The following is a 14,731-nucleotide window of genomic DNA, read 5'->3' as shown; positions in this document are numbered from 1 at the left end:
TTCTTGGCCTTCCTTGCTCAGCCGCACCGCCACTGGACCGGTCCTCGCAGGCCAGACACGGCACATGCAGGGCAATTTAAGTGCCACGTTCCTCTCGATGCGCCGCGAAAACCCCGCGAACGCCGTGCCGGACTAAGGGGTGGGGGGGAGAGGACATAGCAGGCCCCTCCTAGTGGAGCGTGCGTGTCTCAAGTTGCGGGCACCTTCATTATTAGCGCTGACAGGCTGCTGGGCTGGGCTGCCTGCTATCTCCAGGGCAGGTTAATGCAGTTCTTACATATCAATCGGCGACTGGCGAAACATGTGACTTCGCGAACGCAGCGCACCTCACCGCCCGGGCCCTCTGAGGCCCTGGATCATTCCTGGAATGAGTCACGCCCCGGTGCCGTGCCGATGCCCTGCGAACCCGCGTCTTCCGCGTCTCCATTGCTGCTGCTGTTCTGACATGCGAGCGAGCGAGCGAGCGAGTGTATGTGTGTTTGTGTGTTGTCACTGCTTGCGAACCTCGCACTCTCTCGCGCACTCGCCGTCGAGTCATCGTCCTCAGGCCGGCTCATGCGGCTTATTCATCGTTGGAACGGCCAGGGCTGTTGTTGGTTAAGTTGAACCTCAATTTTCAGGAAGTCATATCCTTCTTTTCATTTTTCTTCCCACCTTCTTCCTCAGGCGTCGATCTATTAGTTCTTGGGCTTGAACACCTCGAAGTTCTTGTCACCGAACCATCCTGCTGCTGCTGCTGCTGCTGCTGCCAGGATAGGCCAATTGGAACGGGACATAGGCTTGCCGGACATATATCACCCACACCCACAGCATATACACCATGGACGCCAGCTGCCAGTGTGGTTCCGTCAGGTTCAAGACGCCCCTCGAGAAGCCTCTTGCGCTGTACATATGCCACTGCACTGAGTGCCGGAGGCAGACATCGTCGGCCTTTGGGACGTCAGCAATCTTTCCCCGCTTCGCACTGCCTGATGCTGAGCTGCTCAGTGTCTATAAGTGAGTCTCAAGCGCCGTCCCTGTGTCTCCTGCTAAAGTTGTGACGGAGGAGGGGTGAGGTGAGGTGGGGAAGAGGCGGCGCAAAAGCCCACATTGTAGATGGGAGAGAGCGAGCGATGGACCGACGGGGAGAGCAAAGTAAAGTCTGTGAAAAGGGAACGCGGGGGGGGGGGCGGGCGGGCGGAGGAGGTGGTCGTGAAATAACCTGAAAGTGAGAGTGACAGATCGACTGATACTTATACTTCTTCCCCAGGCGACCCACTCATTCCGGGGACACTCTCTACTGGTGAGTCCCAAGCACCCGGATGGCCCCCCATCCTAAGCCCTTCTCAGGTTACTGATTCCAAACTACAACAGCTACTTCTGTAAGAACTGTGGCACGAGGCTCATCCACACCACACCTGTGAGCTCAACCTATTCTCATTGTCCCAATGCCGGTATTCAGATGCCACCCTTCTTGTGAAACCTTATCCTGGCCCGGCCAAGACTTGATTGCCCTGTCGCTTTTTCTGTGCGGATTGCATCAATGCATCCTGACCTCCCATCTTCTAACATGGCGCCCGTTGTAGAATAAGAGAGTCGTCTCCGTAAAAGGAGGATGCCTTGAGGGGCTCGACTGGAAGACCGCCATACACATCTGGACAAAATCTGCGGTAAGCAATGAACTCGGAAGCAGGCAGCCTTGACGTTCACCGTGACCACGATACCCAAGGTCATCTACGTGAACGTCACCAAGCGCCAAGACCCGCAGGCACATGTTGGCTGACACCAGCAAAGATGATACCCATCCCAGAGGACGCAGAGTCGTACGAGGAGTCCCAGACGACCGGGTACAGCGACTCGCAGGAGACGCTGGACCAGCCGGGGATGCTGCTGGCCGGGTCCGGCGGCGTGCCCGGCGAGGACATCCGCGAGGTCCTCATGCGGGAGAGGCAGGCCAAGAAGAGCGCGGAGCTCGAAGGGCTGGACGTGGACACGGTGCGGGATATCGTGCACTAAAAGGAGGCCAGGGGCCAGGGCTTCACCAGGGTGTGGTTGGCTACTTGATACCATTTTTGTCACCCTTCGAGATCTTACGGACCATATATGTAGAGTCTGATCAATTTTGGAAACTTCCCATGTGATATGAGACGAGAATATAGAGCGAGCCCTGTTCGAATGTCCGCTACGCGACCACTGTACTATCTCTTCCCTGCCTAGGTACCTCTAAGTTGGTAACCTCCTACTGGATGACATCTTACATGCTTCCGTCTTACAGTCTTGCCTCCTACAGGCGTCCCTCCTATTGGATTCCCTCTTTTAGGGTACTCTCTCATAGGATACACTCTTACAGCTTTCCCTCTTATATGAGACCTCTCTGATACCTAGGTAGGATACAATCTTGTAAGATACTCTCTTGCAGAATATCCTTTAATAGAACTATGCTCTATAGATAAGCACCCCCCTTATACAGTATAATCACATACAAATACATGGGTAAATAGGAAATCATTTAGATGCAGGAGAGTTAGTATAATGTATTGTTGAAGGCGTAGTGGTGCTATGGTAAACAGAATGTGATGGTCTTACTGGCCAATTGAACCGCGGGCGGACAGGCGGTCTATACCACCCGGTGCTCAGACCCTCACAATAGACAGAAAGGCCACCATAAGCCGACTCATACATTGCAGACGTTTGTATTTTAATTACCGAGCAAGAAGCGAAACTATGTTATTATCTCAGAAAAGACACAACCTTTATAACCCCCAGGGTCAACAAGTCGAGCTGGGTATTTACTAAAACACGTAGGCCTCACTTCTCTCTCGTGTCACACTTATCATCACGACGACCTGAGAGTCAGTCCCATGTCTCCCTCATTGTCCCTAAATCCCAAGCCTCGCTTTCCTCACCCTTGCGGGGGCATCGTCTGCTGCGCCAGGTTGCCCAGGCTCAGTGCCGACTTCAACGTCAACCCGCTCGTGTCGATGTCCGGCTGCGCGGCGTTGTTGGCAGCGGGCGCTGTGGGTTGAGCGGCGGCAGGGGGGGCATTGGCGGCAACTGGAGGGGTGGCTGCTGCTGGGGGTGCGCTCTGTCCGATACCGCCAAGGTTGACTGACGACTCAAGGGCCGAGGAGGCAGGTGGTGCTTCAAAGCCAACGTCAGTGACAAGGTTTCAAGAATACGGTCAGGCCACGGTAAACTCACGGGACGCAGCTGGCGGTGCAGCAGCCGGCGGAGGCGGCGTCGGAGAGCTTGCGGCAGGCTCTGCTGCCGGAGGAGGGCTCGCTGGGGGCTCGGCCGCGGGGGGTGGCGCGGGGGCTGCCGCGGGGGTGTTCTCCGGGGGTGGAGGAGGAGGAGGAGGATTGTTCGCCGGGGGTGCTGGTGCTGGTGGCGTAGCAGCGGCTCCGGGCGGCGCGTTGAGCGAGGGCGTCGTCGTGTGAAGGCTCGAGGGGACAGCCACGCTGATTACTCCCACGCCGGCGCCGCTGCCGCTGCCGGCATTGGCCTGTCCCGTGCCATTGCTCGATCCTGCAGCGGCGGCCGGGTTCTGCGCAGCCGGAATCGCCGCGGCGGGGTTGCCACAAGGCTGGGTCACGAACACTGTCTGGGTAACAGTGGATGGCAGAAGGCTAATGATCTGCGTCGGGGGTGCGCCTTGGGCGAAGACAGTAGTCGTCAGGAACTCGAAGGCGGGTCTGGTCTCACAGGGTCAGTACAAGTGCCTCGGGCCTATCGTTCACCCATCAAACTCTCGAGACTCACGCGTTCGGGTTGGCTGGAGCTGGCGCGGCCGCCGCGTTGCCAGCGGTGCTGTTCGACGCTCCACCCTCCGGGGCTGCTGCAGCGGGAGCCGCTGCAGCCGGGGCGGCTTCACCAGCCGTACTGTTCGATGCTCCCGCGGCGGCGGCAGCCGTCGCCTTGGCCGCTGCCGTCACCGTCTTCGTGACCGTCTTTTCCGCGTTACCACCCTTCCCCTTCCCCTTCCCCTTCCCTTGGCCTGCTTCCAGTGCCCCCAAGAGTCCCAGCAGCCCTCCCACGCCATTCCTTGCCTCTATGCCATCGTCAGCCCGTCGAACCTCGTGGGAGAAACCGATCGCCTGTGATGAGTTGTCAGCACCGTCAGAGCCCGAACAAGCACCCTCTCGCCAGTTGAACGCACGTTGACAAGTGACAGATATCCTATTAGTAGCAGTAAATACTGCAGGTAGACTTTCATGGTGGCGTCGAGACCAGTGAGGCTTCGCCTCAAGCGAGAAGCCCTCTCAAGCCGTGGTGATTAAAGAGTGGCGCAACAGACCAGCCGTTTTGTCGTCGGTTCGTGAGGTCGTATTGCAAACGACAGGCCGAGAGTGGGATCAACCCTTGGAGAAAGGAAGGTGGTGTTGTCACTGGGTGAAGGAACGAGAGGAGAGCCAAGACCAGCAACTTCGAAGGCCCGGACCAGCGATGCGAACGAGATCGACCGGAGGAAAAGCGAAAAGGTTTGCCGAGATGGGACGGCCAAGGGGTTTTGGGGGAATGAGAGCTGGGCGCGAAGAAGGAGAGACGGGACGTGCAGGAATAGGCTAGGAAGGAGAGTGGGCTACAGAGTGTGGATCGATGTTGCGACTGGCACGCCCTCTCAGGCACACAGCATGGAACGGCAGCCGGGCAGTCAGATGCCGTGTGTTCCTGTCTCCCTGTCTCCCAGGTCGCACCCAGGGACGAATGCACGAATACGTAGTTGGGACGAGGCGTCCGCGGTGGTCGAAACGACTGTGCCTGACAGAAATCAAAGGAGCCAACAGGATGGCGACGGAGTGAAGTTTGCTGGTAAAGACTGGTGCTCTCCCACGAGCAAAAAAGATGGGATGGGATGAAGGAGGTGGGCACGCGAAGGGGGCGACTTGCGAGAAGGAGGAGAGAAAACAGGCAATAGCGGTCTCTGATCTGGGCCATCTTGGACCACCAGATCATGCAGGCGAGCCTTACGCAGAGAAAGTGAGAGATTACAAACCAATGCAAGCCTGGACTTCTCACGAGGCTGTTTCGGCCGGGGTTGAAGACGAACAAAGAGACAAGTCCAAGACGGTGGCAGCGTCAAATGCTTGGTCGAGGACCCGCCACCCGAGACCCCCCGGCCAGCGACCAGTAGGAGAGTTTCCCTGGCAAGTGTCACTCGCGGCGCTGGGTAAGCTTATTGCTGCCAGACAAGGCAGATTGAGCCTCATTGAAAAAAGAGGTCGAGGGGTGGTGGTGGCCTGGCCGAGGGGTGGTGAGACAAGCCCCTGACGGGACGTGTCTGAGGTTGGCCGTGGCGAAACACCAGCTCCCACCTGCCGCGCCTACGCTACCGAGTAGCATCGAGCGCCTGCGCGCCGTCGCCTGGGAGCGAGCGCGAGGGCGCAGCAGGCTACTGGGCGAAATGGCATGATCATGGTGGCCGTTTTTAGATGAGGGAGAGAAACATCATGCAGGTGCAGCACCAGAAACCACAACAATAATGCTGTGTGCTGCACGGCAATGAACGACGGGAAAGCCGTGGCGGATGGAATCGATAAAACAACAAACATGAACGAGCGTGCCGTGGGTTTTTTCCCCCGGGCCGAGCCTGGAAGGTTTTAACACGATCGTAAGGTTTCGCACTGACCAGCGCCCACGATCTCAATCCAGAACCTGTGGACGAAGCATGTGCGGTGCAGTGCAGGATGCATCATCATCGCCTGACGAGGCTTCTCAGACGGGCTGAATGCTATCTGACAGGAGGCTTGGGTGGTGTTTTTTGTAACGGTACCGACCAGTCGTCCAACTGGTCCGAGAACCAGCCAAGGCGTTGCAATCGAGTAGTAGAGATGAGAAGGGGCTTTTGGGGGTCTTGGGGGTTCGCCTCTTGTTGGGCTTGTCTTGACCGGGCCCGTTTGACAAGATCTGGGCCAGGCTGGGCCGTACGATATTGCACATGACAAGAAGCCACCTGAGGCATCGCGAAAGGCGAGACCATCAACTTGGAGGCCACCTCTGCGGGCCAGGGGACCTGCCAAGAGGCGAAGAAATGGATTCGAAGCCGTGACGACCTCCTTGTGGATGTCGCTTCACCTAGGTACCCAGGTACCCAGGTACCCAGGTACCGCGGTACCGCCAGAGTGGGGGCACGGTGGGCCGTGGCATGCCGTCTTCAGGAACGGAGCCTGCCCCGCTGCCAAATGTCATTCGGCGCGGAGCAACAGGCCCGGGATTTCTGTGCATGTCCGAGTCCGAGTCCGAAAGTGATGATGATAATGATAATGATAATGATGATGATGGCCAAGCTGGTGGGCCGCGCATGGCCTGCCAGCCAGTCAGCAGCGACAGCAGTGACAGCTGTGGTTGCGGGTGCCCAGCCGCTAGGGACAACTGCCCTGTGGCGCCGCGGCATTGGAACCTGACCCGAGCTTACCAGCACCAAGGGGAGCCTATTTGCTAGACCTCTGACTAGAGCTTCTATGACGACAGTACTCACCTCAGCCCCAGAGTGACACTGACAGTGATCGCTCTGCTGCAGATTGCAGTCATGAGCAATCATGAGCAAACTTCCGGGCTACCGTAAACATCTCGTGAAATCGCCATAGATATTGACCGGTCACCCGGACTGCCGAAACGTCTGTGAAACGTCCTCTCATGAGAGAACATTCCAACAAGAGGTGAAAGGACACAACTCTACAGTCCGCGACCACGCCTCGCTTCCTCGCAGAGTAAACACAATCCGTTCGCCGGTCAGCCATCACCAACCTCGCAACTGCAAGTGGTAGCTTGGAGAAAATCAGCCAAGATGGCGGGCACCGTCCATGTCCTGGACGACTACTACCTCGCAATAACCCTCCTCATCACCGTGGCATACCAGTTGTTCTTCTTCGCCATAGCCTTCACGTTCAAATTCGACAAGCTCACAGGTACTGACCCTCACTTGGGCCCATCGCTCGTGTGCGACTACGTGGCTAGGGAAATATGACGCACTAACTCTCGAGTCTAGACTTTGCCGGTGGGACCAACTTCGTCGTCCTCGCCATAATAACTCTCGCCTTTTCCGGGGATAGCCCTCATGCCCGGCAGATCGTCCCCTCGATCTTTATCATGCTGTGGGGGGTGCGACTGTCGGGCTTCCTGCTGTTCCGCATCCTCAAGACGGGCAAGGATGACCGCTTCGATGACAAGCGCGACAAGTTCTTCCCCTTCCTCGGCTTCTGGGTCTTCCAGATGATCTGGGTCTGGGTTGTCTCACTTCCCGTGACTCTCATCAACTCGCCCGCCGTGAGGCAGTACCCCTTCATTGGCTTCGGTACTGCCAGGGATATCGTTGGCATTATCATGTTTGCCATCGGGTTTGTCATGGAGAGCGTCAGCGACGTCCAGAAGTACCAGTTCAGGAGTACACAGGACAAGAGTGCTGTATGTGACAAGGGCTTCTGGGCCTGGACCCGCCATCCGAATTACTTCGGCGAGATCATTATCCAGTTCGGTAGGTTTGGAGGGCTATATTTCGTCTCATCTCTTGGCACCCTGTGTTAGAATTTGAGTTTGCTGACAATTATGCCAAGCCATCTACATGATCGCCGTGTCCTCTGCAGCCGACGGGTTCGTCCGAGGACAGGCCTATAACGCTTTGTATGCATCTATTGTCGGCCCGTTCCTGCTCACCGTGTTGTTGATGTTCGTCTCCGGCCTGCCGCTCTCAGAAAGACCCGGCGCGAAAAAGCGCTACGAGAAAGGCACCAACTGGGACGGGTATAAGCGCTACCTTGACCGGACGAGCATCTTGATCCCCTTTCCGCCACAGCTCTACGCTCGGATGCCCGTATTTCTGAAGCGGACCATCTTCTTGGAGTTCCCAATGTACGTGTTCGATCCCGCGAAACACGCAGACGGCCCTCCTGGCCAGACCGGAGCGGAAGAGGGCAGGGGTGAGAACGCGGGAAAACCCAGCCAGGCCACGGAGAGGGATCAGAGCACGGATGGGTTGACCGGGGGGTCACGACAACCTTAAAGATGGGCAGAGTCATGTTGGCCATTTCAGGTCGTACCGTTCGCAAGTTGCGACTGTGTAACAGATGAGCGTCAAATCTACAGGCTTAATAGTAATAGTAATGAAATAGACCCTGTATGTATGAGTGTCATACAACGGCCATTTCGCGACCATATAGAGTATGTGAAACCTCAATGAGTGCAAGAAAACGATGCCTTGCCCTCGATGCATTCATAGTACAGCAGAAACTGTATTCAGGGGTATCATAGACTTTTCCCGGGACGCCTTCCATGCGGACTGTTCCTAATCCAAGACCTTACTCCGAGCTCTAGTTCGGCTCTGGAGCTCCTTTCTTATCGGCCATCTTCATCTTCTTGGCCTGCCTCTTGCTCATGACCGGCAGCGATGTCTGGTCACCACCGCCTCCATCCCCAGCCCCACCCTCATGTTTCCGCTTGCCATTCTCGTTCTTCCCTTTGGGCTGTTGCTGGTTCTGGCCCTGCTGCTTCTTCCCACCCTTATCCTTCTTCTGGTTGCCGTCAGCATCTTTCCCCTCGTTCTCACGGCCCGGGATCCTGCCCTCAACATCCACAATATCCACGACGCCCTTGAACGCACGTCTCTTGAGCCCCTCATTGACGACCACGGCCCTAGGCCTCACCCCGAGGCTCTCAAGCCCCTTCTCCGGCCCGAGGCCCCACACGGCGAGCAGGTTGACCACGTCGGCTGGCGCCCTCAGGTTCCCCACGCCCTTGCCCTCGGAGCTGAGCACGATGCCGCGGCCCCTCGTGGCCCTCAGCAGCTCGATGGCATTGGCGATCCACACGCCGCGGGCCCTCTGGTCGGCAGCGGCGACGAGCTGGCCGTAGCACACCTCGAAGTAGACGCCCCTGTTCACCGCGGCCATGCAGGGCTTGGGCTTGAAGTGGAAGGGGAAGAACTGCGTCAGGTCCAGGCTGATCAGCGAGATCTCGGACATGCTCGTGCAGGCCGCCGCGAAGGCCTTGTCCGTCGTGGGCCGGCACGCGACAATGTCGTAGGCGGCGGCTATGGAGGGGAGGCGGTAGTTGGTCGCCGGGTCCGTGACCACCACGGTGGCGCGGCGCAGGGTCGTGGGGAGCTTGGGCTTGTTCGTGGGTGCATCTTCGCCTGTGGGGGTTGGGGCCGAAGACGACTGGCCGTGGCGGTGATTCTGGGAGGGGAAGGACGAGTGGACTGGGCCGAGCTGTGGGACCGGGTTGTTGATCTGTGAGGGTATGGGCGCCGAAAACGTGTGGTTTATCGCGACGACATTGTATCCCAGCGACGCGCTGAATCTGAGGGTGCGCTCGAGCTCTGAGGCCGACGTCTGCGGTGTCCAGTGGATGTTGAGATCGTAGAGCATTGTGGGTGCGTGTGCTGCGCGTTGCGACCTGCACAATCACTCCGGAGGGGGCTCGAGGCTTTTGCTTGAGCCGGTGCAGAGGTTGTGATGTCGGGATGGCGGACGGACCCGGAGCCATCAAAAAGTTAAAGGTGGGCCGATGACCGACCTGGCCGATTACACGTGTGCGGAGCTTCCCTGCGCTTTCTTTGCAAGGTTTCCCCTGCCGCTCCGCAGACCGAATGGGGAAACCCCAACCCATCCATCATACGAATGAAGCATGGTCAGGTCCAATAAGGACGTATATGTCTGAATATAATGCCGTTTTGTTCTGTTGAATATACCGGTAGGGGGACCTTGAGACGGAAGACATAGCTGACTACTTAGGTACTAAGTACTAGCGGTAGCCAGCCCAATGCCTCGGACCTACCCAAGGCCATCAAGCATGCCGCAGCACAAAGTTGAGCATAGCACAACAGCAGTGTCTACTGAATAAGGACATGAGGGACATGTTAACAGTCCTCGCTAGATTTATATCAGATCTGTGCACTCTCTCTCATTGCTCGAAAACGTCAGCGAGACATGACTGAGGTGTATGCCGTGATATTGTGTACCGTCAACTATCACAAGAAGTCACGATCCTGTCGGGATCCAATTCATCCCCACAAGCATTGGTATATAATGGTGACAACCTGGCAACTAATCAATTCTCTTCCTCAATAGTGCGCCACCATAGGGTCCGCCCGGTCTTAATTCTGGTCGACGCAAGATCGACGCGTTGGATGGTAGGTGACACTGAGCATGTTAGAGGGCTAGAGGGCCACAGGGCCACAGGGCCAGAGGGGAGGTGACACGGCAGTACGGGAGCATCCTTCCAGCCTTCAAGAGGAAGGGGCAACCCCCCTGCGCCCCTGTAAAGTTCGCTGATCAACTTCAATTTTGGCGGGCTTGGGCTGTCTTGGCGCCTAATTCCAGTGGCCTACAAGACCGCACAGCCTCAAACGCGGACGCGGCTAATGATATCACCTGAGTGTTTGAACTCCCGAGACAAAGCCAAAGCCTCTAGCAGTCACGAGAGGCAGCCGTCTCCCTTGGCTTGGACAGTCTCAAACCGCGATACCTACCCAGCCTGCAGTCCTCCGCCAGCCGTCTTCATACCAACAATACCCGGCATCTGACGGATCAGCCTAGAACGCCCCTAAGTCGATACGCCGTCGCGGTCATCATATTAATCTTACTAGTATTTACCCAGCAACTGTAATCAACCAGGGACCCCACAGCTGCCTTATTCGCTGCGCTTGGAGGACACGAGTTTCTCGCAACACATCAAGGCTTCACAGCAGTCAAGCCCACCATGTGCCTCATATTCACCTGCGGGGAGCATACGTTCCGCAAACAAGTCGAAGGTTATGAGGGCGTCGTCTGCCGGTGTCATAACTGCGGCAACTACTCGGGCCATGTAATCAAGGAGCACCCGTGGTTTACATTCTGCTTCATCGTAAGTTCTCATTACACTCGAACTCCACCCCCAAAAGCCCGGCCAAGTATCGCTGACCTGGCTACCAGCCGGTGGTGCCCTTGTCCATCAAAGGCTACGAAGATGTCAAATGCCAGGTCTGCCAATTCTCGCAGCCCGTCCAGCAGCGCCCTGATGTACAGTCCATGAAAAGGGACGCGGGCGGGGGCGTCCCATTACAGCAACAACAGCCGCCGCCGCAACAAGGCGGCCACCAGGGTTGGGGGGGACAACAACCTCCGAGAAACGATGGGATGAGGTATGGATAGTCTCTTCTGGCCGGCTTCGCGATGACAGTTGTTTGTTCCAGTGCGCGTCGGAAGTTGGGGGGAAAGGGGGGGGGGGGTCGCACTGGCGATGCAGCACCTGGCGAGGGACGGTCCGAATGACGACGAGTCGATATCGAGCAAGTGTGACGCGGATGCTAGAGATTGCACGATCCAGCGCTTTCAAGGGGACTAAAGGGACCTGTGGGACACTGTTATTCCAGGAAAGGATACCTTATACAAGTATTGTAATTTGTTATTTTCAAGCCGTATTTCTCGCCTCGTGGGTCATGTCTGCGACGGTCTGGCCTTGGCTGCGCCAACCGCTACTGGAAGGTCGAGATTGAATCCAAGTGAGAGGTGTTAATGGCCAGTGGATGATATTGCTGTTCCTGGGAGACCCAGCAGAGCCTAGATGAGGGTGTCTCAGTGCCACCACGCGAGCCTGGCACAAGCCCCAGACGTTTCCGCCAGAAACATCCATAAACCCAAAAATACCCTGCCCGGATCTGCAACAGCAATATCTACTCTTATATAAATCATGAGAAATGTTAGGTCATGCTATCGGTAAACTCTTCTAGCACCAGGAAAATTGCTTTGTTCTCCTCTACTCCCATTGCGAGCAACCCAGCCCCCTTAGCTTGACTACCACAGGGTTAGGTCTTGACCAAAGCGGCAGCAATGACGTGTGAAAAGCTCCTCCTCTCAACCTCTTTAGGCCCCAGCCAGTCTGCGATTCGCAACCTCGTTGACGAGGCCCCAGGAGCCCAGAGACTACCAATTAACCACGGAACCAGCCACGGCACGAGACTTTCAGCTGTCTGTATGGGAAGGTCATCGTACAGCTGATCGGCCATCGGAAGCGACACGGTCAAGCTATCCCAACGGTCACGGACACATCCAAACGGGCCACAACTGCAGCTGACGATTGATACACACCACGATGGCACCCTCCCAGCGCCCCATGGTGCCGCGGCAGGACACGGGGATGATACCTCCGCGACAAGCTATGGGCATGCAGAACATCTCCGTCGACCGCGTCCTACGCAATTCAACCGAAATCCCGTCCGGTCAGCCTCGGGTGCAACCAGTGCAGCAGAGCTCCTCCCCCCAGCCCCAGCCGGGTGCCATGGCTTCCGTTCGGGCCGCAGCTCGCGCAGCAGCCCGTAGGGCGGGCGTGCCCGCGAACGCAATCATCACGCCGCCCATCGCTGGTGCCGTACCCGGCTCGCGAATAGCTGTCCCGCAGAACGTCCCTCAGCGGACGACAAAGGTCAGCGAGAAGCTGGTCCTCATCCCAGACACACCCGACGACGACTCCCCCGAGGATGACGACGTCGAAGAGGCCATGGCGAGGGAGGATGAGAGGGCCAGGAGGCAGGCAGTCATCCAGCAGGAGGAGGACCGCCCACTTCGGGACGAGGAATTGGACGTGCTCCGGAAGCGTGGTGGGATCCGCGGCAAGAGCTACGCAGAACGGCTACCGAAACGACAGCGGGCAGAAAAGCTGTCGCGGCTCACGGCATATTGCACGGCTCAGGGCTTCAAGATGAAGGCCACGGCTGAGTTTCTGCGCACTAAACACGAGGCGAAAACAAAACTTTACGACGACTGCCTCTATGTGGTCTACCATCTACCACTGATGAATGGCACAGATGGGTACCGGGTGCGTAGCAGACCCATACTCAAGACGCCAGGCACTGGGAAGACTGTTCTGGATCTTGAAATTGAGAGGAGTGAGCGGAGAGACGAGCACTACGGGTGGACCAATGATGAATTCTCCGGAAGTCCTGGGGGTATCTCATCGAGCCCGACGAATCTGCACCCGATTGCGAGCAACGGATCGGACGAACGAGGGCGGGACATGGGACGAGATGGCGACGAGGACCGCGCATCCCTCAGCCCTATTAACCGACTAGCCCCAGACGCCAAGAACTTCGCTGAGATGTTCGTCTTCTCGTACGGCGTTGTGGTCTTCTGGAACTTGTCAGAGCACCAGGAGAAGGACATCTTGGGAGATCTCACTTTCGCCGAGAGTGAGAAGGGCATCTCCCTCGCCACGAGGCCGTTCGAACCGGGCGATTTCGAGACAGAAGAATTCCACTTTGAGTACTCGGCAGACATCAAACACCCTCGTATCTTCAACGACATGATCACACTGCTTCCACGCTCGGACCACATGGTTAAACTGACTATCAGTCACGCCGTGGCGCAGAGTACGAAGCTTTGCAGCTTTGAGGAGAGGATGTCTGAGACAATGAAGCACGCTGAACACGTGCCCAAGAGGCTTGCGATGACAGGCGAGTTGAGCATGGGCAGGACCGAGATTGTCAAATTGCTGGGGAGATTGTTCAAAAGCCGCGTCGACATCAATTTATGTAAGTCTAACTTTCCTCTCTCCAGCCACAACCGCGATACAGGTACTGCGTCACTTCGGTGGGGTATTCGAGGGAGCCCCCATAAGAAACCCGTCTGCCCCCAGCTTCCCTTTTGCCCATCATCTCGTTGAGCGACTATCTGTCCCTTAAAAGCTGCAACCGAAACACTTCGCTTACATTTTCGCAGCATCAAACATTCTCCCCGTGCCCAACTTCTTCTGGGAGTCCGAACCAACCCTCCACCCTCTCTATATGGCCATCCGGGACTACCTGGAGATTGACCCACGGATTACTGTCCTTAACGAGCGGTGTCGCGTTTTTCTCGACCTGGCTGAGATCCTGTCCGACACCGTGGCCGACGCAAAGATGAGCGCCATCACTTGGATCATCATAGTGTTGATTGTCATCTCCATCTGCGTCACGGTGAGTGAAGTCGGACTACGTTTCGGCATCCTGCAGAAGAGCAGTGGCAAGGGCGGTAGTGGAGACGGAACCGAGGGCAGCGGTATTGGCAGCAGCAGCAGCAGCAGAGATGTTGAGCGCACTGTGGCGCAAGTTTATCAGCCCGGCAGCATCGAGTTGAAGCTCGCCAGAGCTAATATCACCATGGACGAGTTCAAGAGCTGGATCGCGCTCAACGAGCAGGAGGGTGGCAAGATGTGTGGGGGTGAGATCGTTGGCCAAACATTTGCAGGCGTGTAGAGCGTTCGGGTCGGGAAGCAAAAGGCGCTGCTACTTTCGTCTTTGTCAGTTGGGTGCCGAGTTGGGTCAAGGTCTAGATACTGTAATTGGGTGTGTGGGTTTGTGGGAATAGCCAAAAAGCGAACCTTTTGACTGCATGTGACAGGCGTACAGATACCCATTCGGAAATAGCATAGAGAGCGTTAGCAAAAGGCAATGTCCTTTGCATTCAATATCATTGTCTTATATTGCCACCCTGAATACGTCTGGTCCCATTGGTGGTCATATTGTTGATGGCTTCTGAATAATGCTGGCCACCCGGGCATATTCTTGCCTCACCTAAGTGACCCAGGTAGGTTTATAGGATAACTATGTTCCAAAGACGAGGGTCCGCAGCAGAAAGCTGAGATTATGTGATGCCTAGGACATATTTTGAGCTCCGTGGCTGCAAAATTACCTCGAGTTATGACATGGCAGAGGGTGATGGGGGGCGGCTGGGAACAGCGGTGGCCACCGCTGAAACTGCCGCGCGTCATTGTCCTCGTGCCGGTTCTCACCAGGTGAGGTCTCTGA

At 56.8% G+C, this 14,731-nt stretch overlaps 6 protein-coding genes across 6 annotated transcripts; 4 read left to right on the top strand and 2 right to left on the bottom strand.

Moving 5' to 3' along the window:
* The first annotated feature begins 37 nt into the window (after positions 1–37).
* Positions 38–2,178, top strand: KVR01_006836 (uncharacterized protein). Its single transcript, XM_044785734.1, has 5 exons — positions 38–996; positions 1,250–1,282; positions 1,354–1,399; positions 1,566–1,649; positions 1,774–2,178. The coding sequence occupies exons 1-5, from the start codon at positions 821–823 to the stop codon at positions 1,993–1,995; spliced, it is 561 nt and encodes a 186-aa protein (XP_044644267.1). The 5' UTR covers positions 38–820; the 3' UTR covers positions 1,996–2,178.
* A 703-nt stretch (positions 2,179–2,881) lies between these two features.
* On the bottom strand, positions 2,882–4,192 carry KVR01_006721 (uncharacterized protein; the record flags this gene model as incomplete). Its single annotated transcript, XM_044784549.1, has 3 exons — positions 2,882–3,120; positions 3,460–3,658; positions 4,109–4,192. The coding sequence occupies 3 exons, from the start codon at positions 4,190–4,192 to the stop codon at positions 2,882–2,884; spliced, it is 522 nt and encodes a 173-aa protein (XP_044644152.1).
* Positions 4,193–6,449: 2,257 nt separating this feature from the next.
* KVR01_006957 (uncharacterized protein) lies at positions 6,450–9,459 on the top strand. Its single transcript, XM_044786479.1, has 3 exons — positions 6,450–6,884; positions 6,965–7,450; positions 7,530–9,459. The coding sequence occupies exons 1-3, from the start codon at positions 6,764–6,766 to the stop codon at positions 7,973–7,975; spliced, it is 1,053 nt and encodes a 350-aa protein (XP_044644388.1). The 5' UTR covers positions 6,450–6,763; the 3' UTR covers positions 7,976–9,459.
* KVR01_006851 (uncharacterized protein) lies at positions 8,283–9,338 on the bottom strand (the record flags this gene model as incomplete). The annotated part of the gene is made up of 1 exon (XM_044787324.1): positions 8,283–9,338. The coding sequence occupies one exon, from the start codon at positions 9,336–9,338 to the stop codon at positions 8,283–8,285; it is 1,056 nt and encodes a 351-aa protein (XP_044644282.1).
* Positions 9,460–10,263: 804 nt separating the features above from the next.
* On the top strand, positions 10,264–11,677 carry KVR01_007087 (uncharacterized protein). The gene is made up of 2 exons (XM_044782616.1): positions 10,264–10,815; positions 10,884–11,677. Exons 1-2 carry the CDS (start codon positions 10,672–10,674, stop codon positions 11,100–11,102), a joined length of 363 nt encoding a protein of 120 aa, XP_044644518.1. The 5' UTR covers positions 10,264–10,671; the 3' UTR covers positions 11,103–11,677.
* Positions 11,678–12,042: 365 nt separating this feature from the next.
* Positions 12,043–14,179, top strand: KVR01_006589 (uncharacterized protein; the record flags this gene model as incomplete). Its single annotated transcript, XM_044785118.1, has 2 exons — positions 12,043–13,477; positions 13,665–14,179. The coding sequence occupies 2 exons, from the start codon at positions 12,043–12,045 to the stop codon at positions 14,177–14,179; spliced, it is 1,950 nt and encodes a 649-aa protein (XP_044644020.1).
* Positions 14,180–14,731: the final 552 nt, after the last annotated feature.

The sequence above is a fragment of the Diaporthe batatas genome (assembly GCF_019321695.1).
Source record: "Diaporthe batatas strain CRI 302-4 chromosome Unknown Contig00007, whole genome shotgun sequence".
Taxonomy (NCBI): Eukaryota; Fungi; Ascomycota; class Sordariomycetes; order Diaporthales; family Diaporthaceae; genus Diaporthe; species Diaporthe batatas.
This window is presented reverse-complemented; position numbering and strand designations above follow the sequence as displayed.